General features: G+C 54.2%; 1 protein-coding gene across 1 annotated transcript; it reads right to left on the bottom strand.

The window, feature by feature from the left end:
• Positions 1-2,080: 2,080 nt before the first annotated feature.
• On the bottom strand, positions 2,081-10,152 carry MYL9 (myosin light chain 9). The gene is made up of 4 exons (XM_055544950.1): positions 10,024-10,152; positions 6,822-7,031; positions 3,838-3,999; positions 2,081-2,890 (listed from the first exon to the last, which is right to left on the bottom strand). The coding sequence occupies exons 2-4, from the start codon at positions 7,003-7,005 to the stop codon at positions 2,718-2,720; spliced, it is 519 nt and encodes a 172-aa protein (XP_055400925.1). The 5' UTR covers positions 7,006-7,031; positions 10,024-10,152; the 3' UTR covers positions 2,081-2,717.
• Between the last annotated feature and the right edge of the window lie 5,812 nt (positions 10,153-15,964).

The following is a 15,964-nucleotide window of genomic DNA, read 5'->3' as shown; positions in this document are numbered from 1 at the left end:
CGGCTTTCACTGCCGAGGACATGGGTCGGGGAACTGAGATGCAGCCAATAAAATAAAGCATGTTTATTAAGTGTTTGTATTTCTTCTGAGATTTTTTTTTTTTCATATTATTTGCCCATTTTTTCCCTACTGACATGGCTTTTTTTTTTTTTTTTTTTTGGCTTGTAGGGATCTTAGTTCCCCGATGAGGGATTGAACCCTGGTCCTGGTAGTGAAAGTGCCTGAGAGTCCTAACCATTGGACCACCAGGAAATTCCCTTTTTCTTATTGAATGATTGAAGTTCGTTTTATAGGATAGTGTCATTAACTTAAAAAAATTAGTCATGCTACAAATATTTTCTCCCCATCTGTCCTCTGTTTTAGCTTTGCTCACAGTTTCTCTGGCCTTACAGAAACATTCAGTCTTCATCATTTAAGTCCACTGGTCTTTGTGTGCACGTGTGTCTCTTCTGAGTTTTGTGCCAGACATCGCAACTTTAGGGGTCCTTCGCTATTACCTCTAAATGCTGCCTGTAAGAAATAAAACACCTGCTGCTGCTTTTCTGAGGCTGCTGTGAGATGGTAATAAATTAACGAGTGAAAATCGCCTTCCTTTTGGGTCCTACGTCTGTGCCACATGCATTCCTGTTCCCGGACTTTTGTTCAGATTATCTCCATTCCTTGCAGTACCCTCTTCCTTAGCGCTTTCTGCAGCTTCCTCCTGGTCCTGCCCATCGACACACAGAATGCTTCCCTCTTCCCATCACCTGGGTTCCTTCAGCCCCCCACCAGCTCTGAAACTGGTGAGGCCGCACTGGCTCCATCCTGCCACCCCTGGGTGTGACTCTTTCTCTCTGGGGTGGAGGGGGAGGAGGCTTGTGGCACAACTGGGGGTTGAGACCAAGGAGGTTTGTTCCTGACCCCACGTCCCCGCCTTCTTCAGGAAGGCCTTTGGTACCACAGTGGCTCCGCCGAGAGACCTGGACCCTGGTGTCCTGCATGCATGGCCAGTGCTCTGGGAGTCCCGGGAATTGGTCCCAGTGAGTGGGTAGCCAAGCTCAGTGTCAGGTTGGGTTGAGGGTTGCTCAGGGCCCACAATCTGGGGTCCGAGTCAAGGGTATGGTATGGTTGGGACTGAGTCTGGGGAGCATTTGGACCCGTTTGGAACTCGTTTGGGGCTGGCTCCATCTAAAGTTGACCTCAGGGATTTCTGGGGCTCAATTTGGAGGCAAGAGAAGGGCTTTCGTGGCTTTCTTCTGGAAGGGGCTGGGTGCCTACGTTGGGGCAGTGGCCTGGAGGAGGTTCGGCTTCCTGGACCGGTGCAGGGTCCCCTTAGTGCTTGGCGCTCCTTTGGCTCTGACCTCACACCTTTAGGGAAGGCAGCAGCACCTGCTTCCTGCTGGGTGCAGATGGGATGTGTCCAGTCCTGGCCTGAACCCCATGGAAGGTCCAGAGGCCAGGGACCAGCTCTCCCTCTGCCTCAGACCCACTGGGTGACCTCAGGCCGTCCCTGTCCCTGTTGACTCTGTTCATTCAAGTAGTATTTCCCTTCCCCTTAGGCTCCAGGCACCGTCATCAGTGTCCCCACTGTCAACTGTAACAGGGTATCCCAGTCCTGCTGGTCTCTTGCACATGTGGGATGTGAAAAGCTGTGGCTTGCTGTGCTGCTGGTCACGTGACAGAACCGACCCTCCAGCGGTGGAGGGTGCACCCAGACACCTGGTATCTGCCCGCAGGGAATCCATTCTTTCTCATCTCCATCCCCAAGTGAAGGGGATGTACCATCCTCACAGCTCCCAAAGCCTCCCTGCTCTTCTAGGACCACCTGGCTTCCCAGAAGCATTGAGGGAACCCTGGAGACCAGGCTCAAGTCCTGAAGGCTGTGACCTTGACCCCTGCCCTCTCAGAGCCTCAGAACCCCCACTGGGGTTTGCTGTGGTGGGTACTGCCCCCTCTGCTCGCTCCCTCCCAGGAGAGGGTCTCCCCTCAGGATCTGCCTGCTCCCGCTGCTGGTCTGGTCTCAGCTGAGCCTGCCCTGGGGTGGTAGTCGGGGTGGAGGGAAGGACAGGGCAGCCACTGGGGAAGGAGAGGGTGGGAGGTGTTTGGGGCCTCAGGGCACCTTTATTTCACCCCAGCCACAGACATACACACCCAAAGCAGTGCTCAACCTTCTGTTAGAGGCTCTGCCTCCCCAAGACGAACGTCCGCCCTCTTGCATCTTCCAGAGCACACTCCCGGGGGGGTGGGGTGTGTTCTCGTGGCCGGGCACGGTGTCGGGGAGGGGAGTGGCACCCTGTCCTCTGAGAGGGGACCTCGGTGAGATTCGTGTTTGTGGCAGTGGCTGGGGAAGGGCTTGCAGGGGCGGTGCAAGTGGAGTGGTGTCCCAGACCAGGACACAGCGCCCTTCCTGTGGGGGGCACCCGGAAGCGGGCAGGCAACAGCCGAGGCCGGGGCTCTCCTAGGGGCCTCCCCTCGGGGTCTCCCGGTCCAGCCCCCTGGCCCAGCTCCCGAGAAGATGGGGTTTCCTTGGAGGGTCACCGGCCTCCTGCTGGCTCTGTCCCTGGCCTGGTGCTGTGCTTTCTCAGCCCGTTTCCTTCACTCAGAGCTGGGGCCCCAGCCCTTCAGGGGGAGAGTCCTCTGAGAGGGGGCTCTGGGCTCATGGGCATGGAGCTGGTGCAGACGGTGTATGTGGGAGCAGGTGGCTGGGACAGGGGCCGGGCAGGGGGCGCTGGGATGGCCTAGTCATCCTTGTCCTTGGCGCCGTGTTTGAGGATGCGGGTGAACTCCACATAGTTGAAGTTGCCTTTCTTATCAATGGGCGCCTCTCGGTACATCTCGTCCACCTCCTCGTCTGTGAAGCGGTCACCCATGGTGGTGAGCAGCTCCCGAAGGTGGTCCTCATGGATGAAACCTGAGGAGGGGGGGTGGAGGGGGCGCAGGGCCAGGGCCTTGAGACACACCTCACACCCCCTGCCCGGGGCACCCCCCAGGACTCGCAGACCTTGTAGCTGGAGGGTGGGGGGGGGAGCCAGGAAAAGACACAGCCCTGGTGTCTGTTCAGTTCGAGGTCACCAGGGCCCAGCGGGAACAGTTCTGCAGTGGGGCTGTCTGCGAGGTGTTTCTCTGGGGGTGGGGATGGGGGCCCTGGGGCTGTGAGGGTTGGGGTGGCCCTGCCTGGGGCTGTGGGGGTGCTGACGGTGCTGCTTGAAGAACCTGGGCCCCAGAGCTCCACTGCCTGCTTCTGAATGCTGATCTCCTCTTCTTTCTAGCTGTGTGACCTTGGGCAAGTAACTTAACCTTTCTTTGCCTGTTTGATCTGGAAAATGGGGAGGAAAATATGCCAGCCTAGTGAGGGAGCTGACACCATCTGGAAAAGGCTCTGAACGTGCTTAGGCCTGTGGTGCACCTCTGGGCCCTGAGAAACCAATGAAGCGCTGTCCCACAGGCCTGTCCCCGGGAGAGACCCGCAGTGGCTGAGAAGCCCTTTGGAGGAGCTGAGGGTGGGGGGCGCTGGTTTCTGTAACCTGTTGGCCCGCGGGCCTGAGATGGTTTGGTTTCTGGAAGGGTCAAAAGCAGAAGCCAGTGCGTTAAGACAACAGGAGAGCTAAGAAGTGGGAAGGCGTGCGGGATGTGGGCTGTTTCAGTTTAGCCTTTGCAGGGGGGACAAAACAAGGAAGCAGCTTTTATCATTCTGGTGGCAGAAACAGGTGGACAGATGATGTCTGTCCTGGCCTTTGGGGGCAGAGGGGGCCCCTGAGGTGCCAGTGCAGTCAGGTGCCACTTGCGCACGCGGGGTGCCTGGGCAAGGTGCGCGGCCCCAGCCCCATCCAGGCCTCTGTCCCTAGGCTGCCGACCGACCTGAGGCCTCCTCGTCGAAGCAGGCGAAGGCGTTGCGGATCACATCCTCGGGGTCTGTGCCGTTCAGCTTCTCCCCAAACATGGTGAGGAACATGGTGAAGTTGATGGGCCCCGGGGCCTCGCTCATCATGCCCTCCAGGTACTCGTCCGTGGGATTCTTCCCTGTGGGGAAGGGCCATCCGTGCCTGCTCTCACCTCCCGTCCCCTCCCTGCATAGCCCCACGGACAAGAGAGTAAATTTAGTAAACTATTGAAAAGTGTGAAAAGGTAGTCACTCAGTCATGTCCGCCTCTGCGACCTCATGGACTGTAGCCCACCTGGCTTCTCTGTCCATGGAATTATCCAGGCAAGAATACTGGAGTGAAGAGCCATGCCCTCCTCCAGGGGATTTTCCCCACCCAGATATCGAACCCGGCATTACAGGTACCATCTCAGCCACCAGGGAAGCCCTAGTGTTAGTAAACTAGAGCTTACTAGTTAACTTAGTCCGAGAAGGCACTGGCACCCACTCCAGTGTTCTTGCCTGGAAAATCCCACGGATGGCGGAGCCTGGTGGGCTGCAGTCCATGGGGTCGCTAAGAGTCAGACATGACTGAGCAACTTCACTTGCACTTTTCACTTTGCTGCATTGGAGAAGGAAATGGCAGCCCACTTCAGTGTTCTTGCCTGGAGAATCCCAGGGACCAGGGAGCCTGGTGGGCTGCCGTCTATGGGGTCGCGCAGAGTCGGACACGACTGAAGCGACTTAGCAGCAGCAGCAGCAGTTACCTTGGTAAACTGTAAAGCCTCTCTCTGGGACGCGGCTCTGACTGCCCCGCCCTACTGATAATCACCGCCCACTCCCCTGGCGGCCTGGACCATTTCCTCCTCGGGTCTGGGGTCTGGATGTCCCCGTGGGTTGCACTGTCTGAGGTATATGAGCCCCTTGTGCTGACTGCTGCCCGCCTTTGGCACTCCGTGTGCCTTATGGCTTCAAGTGCCACCAGCTCGGCCTTCTTACCCTTCACCAATGTGGGGCCTGAGGCTTCACCTCAGAGGTGAGGTGACCTGTGCTCTGTCACACCGCGAGTGAGGAATGGAGCCAGCATGTGAAGCCAGGCAGCCAGACCCCAGGCCTTAGGCACAGTTTAGGCAGTAGGTAAACCAGTGAGCTTTGGTGCCACACAGGCTAAGGTCTGAATCCCAGCTCTGTGCCTGCTTCCCCAGTCCCTGAGGAGCACTGCGAAGATGAGGACGGCAACAGCTGTAAAATGCACAGGACAGTGACTGGCACAGCCCTACGGACTCGGGTCAGCTGCTGGGTTCAAATCCCAGCTCTGCCACTTTGTAGCTGTGTGACCTTGGGCAGCTTACTTAACCTCTCTGAGCCTGTTTCCTCGTTTATAAAGTGAGAATGATAATCACGCCTGCCTTTGAGATTTAAGATCATATCTGCAGAGCTGCTGCTTGTTATTACTGTTCTATTGTTTGCTGCTCTTGTTGTTACCATCTGAGCCACCAGGGAAGCTATTCTTTGCTGCTCTTGTTTTTAAACCTGAGGAGGATGGTTCTGATTCTTGTTTTCAGCTGTGCCACGTGACCCACAAAATCTTAGTTCCCCTACCAGGGATCAAACTCACACTCCTCGCAGGGGAAGTACGGAGTCCTAACCACTGGACTGCCAGGGAATTCCCAGAGGGTGATGTTCTTAACCAGAGACCCTGACTGATCTGTGGACCCACTGACTTGAGCTGCAAACAGGAGTGGGGGTTTTTCTGGGTAAACATCCAGTCTAGTCTCTGGGGTGGAGAGCCCAGGTGTGTGTGCTCAGTTGCTTAGTCACATCTGACTCTTTGCGATCCCATGGACTGTGGCCCACCAGGCTCCTCTGTCCATGGAGGCAAGAAAATACTGCAGCGGGTTGTCCTTTCCTACTCCAGGGGATCTTCCGACTCAGGGACCAAACCTGCGTCTCCTGCATTGGCAGGTGGATTCCTGACCACTGGGCCACCTGGGAAGCCCGGGTTCTACCTCCTAAATGGGAAGGAGTCTTTGTGTCCCTGTCTCCTCTGAGCCCTACATTCTGCTGTGTCCCCGTGGGATCTGAAGAGCTGTGACAGACACACAGCTCCTGTCCTGCCCAGGCCTCACTCTTCCTTCCTGCCCCTGACTCCCCAGGGAGGAGCCTCCAGGTGAGTCTGGCCTGAAGCTGGGAGAGGTGTGGCGCTGAGGGTGGGGACAGTGTCCAGTGTCCGCCCTCCTGGTCCCGCTAGGTCATTTGCCCCTCTCACCAGACCCCCTGGGATGCACACACGGGCCTGAGTGGGGCTGCTCAGTGAGGGGCGGTGCCAGGGACTGACTCAGCATGACTGCCATAGGCTGCCTCCTCTGCTACCTGAGACCACCCCCCAGCTGGTGTCTGACCCAGATGCTTTCACCTGGATGAAAGGGGCTGAGGGGGGTTGTCTGTGGCCAGTGCACAGGGAGTCATGTGGAGGCAGACCACCTTGGTGTCTGGAGGCCTGGCCTCTGGGCCTCAGTTTCCCCATCTGAGCAATGGTGCGAGGTGCTAGATTCCTGAGGCCTTTCAGCTCTGAGATTCTGAGTCTGGGGAAGTCACTGGAGTCCGCCTCTCAGAGTCTGACACAGGTGACCTCTGAGGGAGCAAGAAGGTGCCCTGGCCTCCACTCTAGGCCTCAGTTTCCCCATCTGTACAATGGAAAGTCTGTGCAGTTTTGTAGCTGCTGACCCTTTTCCTTCAGTGAAGTGGTAGAACCACAGATCTGCCTGAGGCAGGCGTGGGCCTGTCTGGGTTCAAGTGCCGAACTGCTCAGTGCCTCAGTTTCCCTGTCTGTTAAATGGAGAAAGAGGTGGCAGCTCATCTCCAGGGTGGGCACCTCAGTTGGTACACAGGAAGTGTTCCCTGAGGGATGAGCCGCCCCACCACCTGCTCCAGCTGCAGCCCTCGTGGGCCCACTCGGCCCCCCAGCCCCGCCTCTGCTCACCCATCGAGGCCAGCATGTCGTGCAGGTCCTCCTTGTCGATGAAGCCGTCCCGGTTCTGGTCGATCATGTTGAAGGCCTCCTTAAACTCCTGGATCTGGGACTGGTCAAACATCGCGAACACATTGGACGTGGCCCTCTGTGGCCGCTTCTTGGTGGTCTTGGCCTTGGCCCGTTTACTAGACATCTTGGCTGCAGGCGTGTGGGGCTTTCCTATAGGCAGAGGGTGCAGATGGGCGAGCCAGTGACCCTGGGCCAGAGAAGCTTCTGGCCTACCCCCACCCCACTCGGCTGTGCCTGGCCTTCGTGCTCCTATAGGCTGGGGGCTCTTGCCACCCGGCTCACCACAGAAGCAGCCAGTGTTGGCCTTGTGACATGCTCTGAAACAACTTCCTCTACCTCTCTGAAGTGTTTCCTCATCTGGAATGGATAGGAGTGCCCAGCCAAAGGGATCCATTGACTTGTACCCGAAAAGCCCCTGGCATGGTGCCCGGCCCAGAGGAAGCTATTTCTGCTGTCATGGTGTGGGTAGACACTTAGGATTGGGTTCGGTGCCAACCACTTCCGTGCTTTATCTCCCTTAATCCTCAAGAGCATTCACACCATCCATCTCTCTCCCAGTGACAAGGTGGGCAGCCTTGGAGAGGCTCCGAGGCTCCCTGCCCCCAGCAGCAGGAAGGAGCCGGTAGGCGGCCCTGCATTCCTCACATTCCTCCTCCTCCTCTCCCTCCTCTGGAGGTTCTGGAAGGCCAGCGCACTGGGCAGCCTCCCTTCCCCCCACCTGTCCACACTTGACCAGCCCCTTAGGGCGGGGGACAGACCTGATTTGGGCCCTGCTCTTTGTTCTCCCTCTTCAGTGTTTACAGAAGCATAGAACTTCCCTGGACTGAGCACCCCAGCTGCCCGTCACATTGGTTTAGGCCTGGCCTCAGAGCCTCCAGCCAGTCTCTCCCATTGCATGCAGACCCCAGTACTTCACCCTGAAGCCCTTGAGGGTGCCTTCCATCCCCCTCTCCCATCAGGCCTGGCACAGAAGGAGGCCCTCTGAGCCTCTCCTACCCTGCTCTCTGACTTGCCTTGCCATCCCTCTTGCCAGCTGTGATCCTGCCCAGCTGGACCTCTGGCTGCTCCCAGATACCCCCAGACTTTATTTCTTGGTTCTCCCCCTGAAACACCCTTCCTTATTGAGCCCAGTTCTTCAGACAGCCCTTGGGGAGCAGTTCCCCCACCCTGGCTTTGACAGCAAGCACTTAAAGGTCTCTCTCCATCACAATCAGTCAGGGCTGGTGTAAGCACCCTGAATTATACCTAAGCCCACGGTGGCAGTCACAGATGCTTGTTTAGTGAATGACCTTGAAGGCAGCTGCAGCCAGTCTACTGATCCCACTTACAGATGGGGAAACGAGACGCAACGAGGGGCTCTTTCCCTGAACTCTTGTCATGGCTTCTGGGCAGTTTGGGGCCCCAGGACTGCTGCCCCCTCTTTCCTCTGTCCTGAGTCTTGTGGTTGAGGATCTGCAAGAAGCCTTAACTGCTCCTCAATCTGTCTTCCAGGCCTTTATCCCATGACCTTGTTCAAGCCATTCTGGATCTTTGGCCTTTGAGATCTTAAACCCTGAGCTGGGATGTTGGCCAGCCCCAGCCTTTCCCCACAAGCACAACTGCTTATAGTTATAGACTGTCCCCCTGCACCCACATACCTGGCCCTCGGTGCTTCTCGTGTGGTTCAAGGTGGGTAGACAGAAGCCTTTCCCTTTAGGAAAGGGTGGGGGTGGGACAGTGCCGTGGGCAGGGAGTGCCACCCTCTCCTGTATGAGTGCTTCGAGGGGCCCAGTTCTTCCCCGAGCCGGGTGTTCTCTGGAAACTTTAACTCATGATGCCCACAGAAGGCAGCCGAGGAGAAGTCCACCACGCCCAGCAGAGACTGTCATGGTCCCCATCAGTCACTGCCACCCCCATCTGTACAGTTCTAGGGCAGATGTGGCAGGAGTGGCCAAGAGCTCACCCACTGCTCTGATCCTGGCTTGGCCGCCCTGTCTCCATGGCCGCCCCATCCCCACCCTCTTCTCTTGAGGGGCCATGACAGGGCTTGGAGCACTGAACTTCGCAGGGTGGGGAAAATGGGGTGCCCCCACTGTGCAATTAAAAGAACTGGTGTGCCCATAAGAGGGATAGAGTCCAACTGGAAGCCGGGACCCCTGGGCTAGGCTTAGGTCTGGGGGTGGCAAATGGCCTTTCTTGGTGGGCCGATGGGAGTTGAGGGGCACTCTTGTGACCAGAGGCAGTTTGTAGGCTTGATTGAGGAACTGGGGTCAGAGCCAGGCTGAGCTCTTAAGACCTGGAGCCATCGCCGCCTCCTCCTGGGGGTCCTAGACACCAGGGATCAGATATAACTGGTCCTTGGCCTGCTACAGCTAGGTGCCACCTCCCCACTTCTGACCCCAGAAACCCCGGTAACAGCAAAGACACGGCCTGTGTCCCCCATTACCTCAGGGTCTCAATGGCTGGCAGTGCCAGCTGCCTTGTTGGTAAACTCGCCTCCCCTGAGGGGGAGTTATCTGACTTTTTCCTGAAGTAGCCAGAGCAGCTGCAGGGCTGGGAAGGAGTGGGGACCACTTCCTGCAGCCCAGGGCCTTGTCAGGCCAGGGGGTACAGGGGATGAGCCCTACAGCCCTTGGCCAAGCTTCCCCACCCAGCAGGCCTAGGGGGGCAGCGGGTTCAGAGCAGGGAAGCCCCGGAGATGGCATTCAGCGTTGGTGTGATGGCGGAGACAAGTTACCCCTGTCTTCATCCTTCTTTCCTGCCTCAGGAGATAGGGGAGGGGTCAGGGACGCTCCGCGGGAGCCTGGCAGGGCTGTTTCCCGTCTGTGACACAGATGCGTCCTCTAGAGCAGCGACCCCAGGCCCCTCCCGTCCTCCGGGACACCTCGAGTTCTGGGCTCAGCATCTCTAACTTCACAGCGAAGGGGCAGGGCCTGGACAGTCTTCCCTTGCTGCAGGCCCACTGGTTCCCAGAGCTTGTCCAGTCTCCCTGCTGCCCAGCCGCCGCCCGAATCCCCGTAGGACGGAGCAACCTCGCAGCCCCAGCCCCACGATCTGTCCCTGCCCAGAGACCCTGCGAACCCCGCCTCCGCCTCGCGTCCCCATGTCCCAGCCGCGGCCGTCACACCGCCCACCCCAGACCCCCGGGCCGCGGGGCTCCCACCTGGTGCGGAGAAGGTGCTGGCGCGGTGCGCGGAGCGGCTGCGGAGCCGGGACCGGCGGGCCGTCGGTGGGGTCTGGGCGCGGGGCGGGGCGCGGCTCCGGGCCTTACAAGGCAGAAGAATGTGCGGCGGCGGGCAGGGGCGGAGCCATGGCAGCCCGGCCTTATTTGGCCGCGACCCACGGGCCGGGAGGTGGGGTGTTCCCGGGTGAACCCCCCAGTCTGCGAGGGCCTTCCCCATGGTGGGCTGGGGGAGGTGTCGGGGGCGAGTTGGGGGGCCTGGACAGCCCGGGCAAGGGGGTCTGTCTGGGCCGGTCCTTCCTCTCTAGCGAGGCCGCCGGACCTCCGGGGGGGCCTCCAGCCTTCAGACCCCACCCCCACCATTCCCCCAGAGCCCGCGCCCCGGCCTATTCCCCGGGGAGAGCTTCTTTCCACCAGGCCAAGTACGGCTTTTTTCCACTCCCAGAGAAGAGCCCTGCCAGAGTGGATCTGCTGTACTTACAGGTTCCTGCTGGGGGTGGGGGTGGGGGCCGCCCAAGGGCCTTGGGCCAAGTCACTCGCCAAGTGTCCTCACCTGCAAAAGGGGAGTGTGGTGGTGAGAATTAGCGGCCAGGAAGACCCATGGAGGCCCTGGGGAACCAGCGAGAGCTGGGACCGGGGGACCCCCGGAGCATCCTTGCCAGTGGGGCTGCACCCCCAAATCCCTCTCTTGTTGGCCTGAGTCAGAGGATGGGAGCTGGGAGGACAGACGCATCCCCCTCTGCCTTCGCCATCAGGCCCTGTCCATCATTGTGACTCCTGAAGGCCCAGCTTACCCATCAGCTCCCACTCTGACTCCTGCCTGCGCTTTCTCTCCTTCCCTTTGATCCAAATCAGACGTTCCATTCCCCAGGGAACGTTTTCGACGTCCAGTTACTTGTTTGGTAAATATTAACTGAAACCTGTCTGGCACGGTGCTCGAATGCTGGGGAAATAGTGATTGCGCTCAGGAAGCTTTTGTTCTTGTGGAGAGAAATGTCATGAACAAGTAGCTACACAGCTTGGAGGGTAGAAACAAATGCCTTGAAGGAAAATAAAAGGAGGTGAGGGGAGAGAGAGCAAAGGAGAGGTAGGGGCTGCGCCCCAGGAAGGAGGTGAGGGAGTGAGCCCGGCCCAGTGAACACCTGAGACAGAAGCCCTGTAGGGGGCGCTTGTCCAGCTCCTGGTCAGCGTCACTGAGGGACCGGGGCTGGGAGAGGAGGTCTGAGAAGCAGTAGGGACCTAGCCCCGGGGATCCTTGTGTTACTCCAAAACTGGGTTTGCCTTTTGGTGGGTGTTGAACCAGTAGACACTGCCAAGCCAAAGATAGGAGGAGGAGGGAAATTTTCTGTAGTCAATAAGGAGAGCATGGGGAATCTCCCAAAGCACTGACTCCCTGAACAGCAAAACTGGGGGAGGCTCAGCTGGTGAAGAATCCGCCTGCAATGCGGGAGACCTGGGTTTGATCCCTGGGCTGGGAAGATGCCCTGGAAAAGGGAACAGCTACCCACTCCAGTATTCTGGCCTGGAGAATTCCATGGACTATATAATCCATAGGGTCACAGAGTTGGACACCACTGAGCAGCTTTCGCTTTCACTTTTAAGCTAAGGGTACGTGCATATTCATGAAGAATTCCTCATAGAATTGGGGCCAGGGTTGACTAAGAGTCCAAACTTCAGTTGATGGAAGTTGAGAGGGTCAACTCTACCTGGGTGGGGACTGTAGTTCCTGCAATACTCAAAGGTGAATTGTTATGCATAATCCCTTGAGGAGGAACTGGGACTGCGTTTTATCACCGCGATATTGTTTGACTGCCTCTTTTCTGCATGCTATTGTTCCCTTAAGATCATTCATTACCGAGAACTGTTCAAGGGCAAGCTTTGTGGCCAGGCTTAGATCATAAAATGGCTTAGGCCAGAATGGCTTCCCTTATGTCAAGAAAAGCCATTTCTGCTTCTCTTTCTCCAGGGACCTCTTCGCTTACCTGCTTACACTGGTAGACCTCTGTAAGACCTCAGAGAGTTCTGAGCAAAGGGTGGCATGATCTGGCTTATGTTTTAACTGAATCCCTCTTGGAGTGGGGGGTGGGGGGGGGGGCGGCGGCAGGGAGCAGGGAGATCAGTGAGGAGTTATTGAGCAGGATGAGGTGTCCAGACTAGTGAGCTGGCAGTGGGAGAAATGATGGGATTCTGGACATATTTTGAAGTTGCATCTGGTAGGATTTTCACGTGGATTGGTGTGTGTGTGTGTGTGAAGATTCCAAGGTGATTAATGTGTGTGTGTGAAGATTCCAAGGTGATTAAGTAGTTAATCGCCGTAGGGGATTGTAAGTAGAAAAATATGGGAGACCCCTGTAAGTTAATGGTTACTCGAGAAAGCAGGTTTGCTTAACCACAGAACCAAGCAGGCTTGCTTAGCAACAAAACCATGCAACAGAAGCATGAGGCATGCCCCACAACAATAAAAAAAACTGTGGCATGAGCCCTACATCTTGCCCAGTGAGCAAGTGAGTTCTTGATCTCTAGGACATGCTCTCTGCACACATAAAATAATTTGTGGACCTAGTTGACCACACAGGGACTAGAAAACTTCCCTGTACAACCCGGAGGATGAACTAATGATGAAAACATCACGTCTACTCAAGGAAGACAAAGAAGGTCTTCTCCCCCTCCCCACTTATCCTTTGATTGTAAAACTGTAGCCCAGTAAGTTCTCGGGTGTGGCATTCCTCACCTGTCCACTTGCAAGCCTCACAGGCATCCTATTCTAATAAATCACGTCTCATCTACCACTCTGCTTTCACCGAATTCTTCTCTGCACTGAGACATAAAGAACTATGGTACTGGAGCTCTTCAGAGCCCTGGAAATGACACCAAATACCGGTTTCAGTCTGAGCAGCTGGAAAGGAAAGAGCTGACGTTGTCTAAGCTGAGTCTATGGAGGGAGCAGGTTTGGTGAGGAATCAGAAGTTCTGTTTTGGACATATTTAAAACTTACTACATTTTAAAAACTTTATTTTGAAATAGTTTCAAATTTAGGATAAAGTTATAAGAACTATGCGGAGATTTCCTGTATACCTTCATCCAGATTCTGTACTTGTTAGCATTTGGCTTTCTTACATTCCCTTCTGTGTGTGTGTGTGTGTGTGTGTGTGTGTGTGAATTCTCCCAAACCATTTGAGAGTAACTTGCACAGATCAAGCCCTTTTACACTGAAATACCTCAGTGAGTATCTCCTAAGAAGGAAAGTATTACATATCCATAATGCAATGATTAAAACCAGGGAAAAGTAAAAAATTGAAATATAGTTAATGTACATATTATATGTTATAGGTATACAATATAATAGTTCACAATTTTTGAAGGTTATATTCCACTTATGAAAGTGAAGTTGCTCAGTCGTGTCCGACTCTTTGTGACCCCATAGACTGTAGCCTACCAGGCTTCTCTGTCCGTGGGATTTTCCAGGCAATAGCACTGGAGTGGATTGCCGTTTCCTTCGCCAGAGGATCTTCCCAACCCAGGGCTCGAACCCAGGTCTCCCGCATTGTAGACAGACGCTTTACTGTCTGAGCCACCATAGTTACCATAAAATATTGGCTATATTCCCCACATTGTACCCATGCACTCTTGTAGAACTGTTTCTTTGACTTGCTTTTCATTGCTGTTATTATAATCATATGTGCTGGCCTGCCTCAGAGGACCCTGCTCCTCTGCCTGACTGTTAAACTAAAGCGCCTTTGTTCGGTTCACAAGGAGATAATCTGACCCTGCCCACCTGTGAAAAGAAGAGATTAACACATCCCCTGTAACACAGCTGGCCATTCCCGGACATGTTTTGCAAGACTGATGGCCCTTTTACTTTACTTCCCCACAGCCTCTCCCTCTCGGTTCTGTCTTTTCACTTTACTTCCTCACGCCTTCTCTTTTTGGTTCTACAAAAGAACCTGGAATCCAGACCCCTGAGAAAGATGGTTATTTTGAGACAGTAATCTGTCATCTTCTCGGCCTGCTGGCTTTCCAAATAAAGTCATATTCCTTGCCTCAATACCTCTTCTTTTGGATTCATAGGCCTGTCATGTGGCGAGCAGAGTGAGCTTGGACTTGGTAACATATCTTTGTAAAAATCAGGAACATTTTAACATCAATTTAATACTACTGTCTAACAGTCCATATTCAAGTTTTGCCAATTATCCCGATAATGTTCTTTACAAAAAAATGTTTTTCTGGTCCAACAGCCAATCCAAGGTTGTCATATTTCTTTGATTCTCCTCTGTGTGTGTGTGTGTGTTGGGGGGGTGGGGTTCAGTTCAGTTCAGTTGCTCAGTCGTGTCCGACTCTTTGCGACTCCATGGACTGCAGCACGCCGGGCCTCCCTGTCCATCACCAACTCCCGGAGTTTACTCAAACTCATGTCCATTGAGTCAGTGATGCCATCCAACCATCTCATCCTCTGTCATCCCCTTCTCCACCTGTCTTCAATCTTTCCCAGCATCAGGGTCTTTTCAAATGAGTCAGTTCTTTGCATTAGGTGGCCAAAGTATTGGAGTTTCAGCATCAGCCCTTCCAATAAATATTCAGGACTGATTTTCTTTAGGATGGACTAGTTGAATCTCCTTGCAGTCCAAGAGAGTTTCAAGAGTCTTTTCCAAGACCACAGTTCAAAAGCATCAATTCTTTGGTGCTCAGCTTTCTTTATAGTCCAACTCTCACATCCATACATGACCACTGGAAAAACCATAACTTTGACTAGATGGACCTTTGTTGGCAAAGTAATGTCTCTGCTTTTTAAGATGCTGTCTAGGTTGGTCATAACTTTTCTTCCAAGGAGCAAGCGTGTTTTAATTTCATGGCTGCAGTCAACCATCTGCAGTGATTTTGTGTGTGTGGTAAAATAGCAGAATTTACCATTTTAACCAATTTGAGTGTATAGTGGCATTAAGTACATTCACATCGTTGTATAATGTCGCCACTGTCCATCTCCAGAAGCATTTCATCTTCCTCAGCTTAGATTCTGTAGCCCAGTAAACAGCCATTGCCTGTCCTTTACCCTCACCTGCTGGGCCACCACCCCTCCCCTCCTGACTCTGTGAATTTGACTCCTCTGGGAAACTCATTAAATGGAATCACATAGTGTTTGTCCTTTTGTGACTGGTTTATCTCACTTGGCGTAGTTTCTTCAGGGTTCATCCATCTGGCAGCATATGTCAGAATTTTCTTCCTTTTTAAGGTTAAATACTGTTCCATTGTGTGGAAAGACCACAGTCTTGCTTATCCATTCATGTCCACGGACATTTGTGTCTTTTGGTTATTGTGAAGAATACTGCTCTTAATATGGGTATGGGTGTAATACAAGTATCTTTTTGAGTCCCTGCTTTTGATTTTTTTTTTTTAGGGTATATATCCAGAAGCAAAATTGAAGGATTATGTGGTGACTGTTTTCAGTTTGTTTATTTGGGGGGCGGGAACGCCATACTGTTTCCCATCGTAGCTATACCGTTCTGCATTCCCACCAAGAGTTCACTAATTCTAATTTCTCTACATCCTTGCCAACACTTGTCATTTTCTGTTATTTTTTCTTTTTCTTTTTGCTAAATAGTCATCCTAATGAGCCGGAAGTGCTATCTCATTGTGGTTTTGATTTGTCTTTCCACAATAACTAATGTTAAGCATCTTGTCTTGTGCTTATCAACCACTTGTGTATCTTCTTTGGAGAAGTGTCTATTCAGATTTTTTGCCCATTTAGGGAACTCCCTGGCGGTCCAGTGGTTAGGACTCGGCACTTTCATTGCTGGGTGGGCCTGGGTTTGATCCTTGGTCAGGGAACCAAGGTCCCACATGATGTGCAGTGCGGGCAAAAAAAAAAAAACAAACCAACCCAAAAAGCTTCTTAAAAAATCAGGTTGTTTGCTTTTTTTGTTGTTGA

The sequence above is a fragment of the Bubalus kerabau genome, chromosome 13, assembly GCF_029407905.1.
Source record: "Bubalus kerabau isolate K-KA32 ecotype Philippines breed swamp buffalo chromosome 13, PCC_UOA_SB_1v2, whole genome shotgun sequence".
Classification (NCBI taxonomy): Eukaryota; Metazoa; Chordata; class Mammalia; order Artiodactyla; family Bovidae; genus Bubalus; species Bubalus kerabau.
This window is presented reverse-complemented; position numbering and strand designations above follow the sequence as displayed.

Bases quoted from the DNA above. Each gene is read 5' to 3' on its own strand.
- MYL9 (XM_055544950.1), bottom strand. From the start codon at position 7,005: ATGTCTAGTAAACGGGCCAAGGCCAAGACCACCAAGAAGCGGCCACAG. The intron at 4,000-6,821 runs GTGAGCAGAGGC...CCTTCCCCACAG, and splicing joins CGACATGCTGGCCTCGATGG to GGAAGAATCCCACGGACGAG. The intron at 2,891-3,837 runs GTCGGTCGGCAG...CCCCCTCCTCAG, and splicing joins CTTCGACGAGGAGGCCTCAG to GTTTCATCCATGAGGACCAC.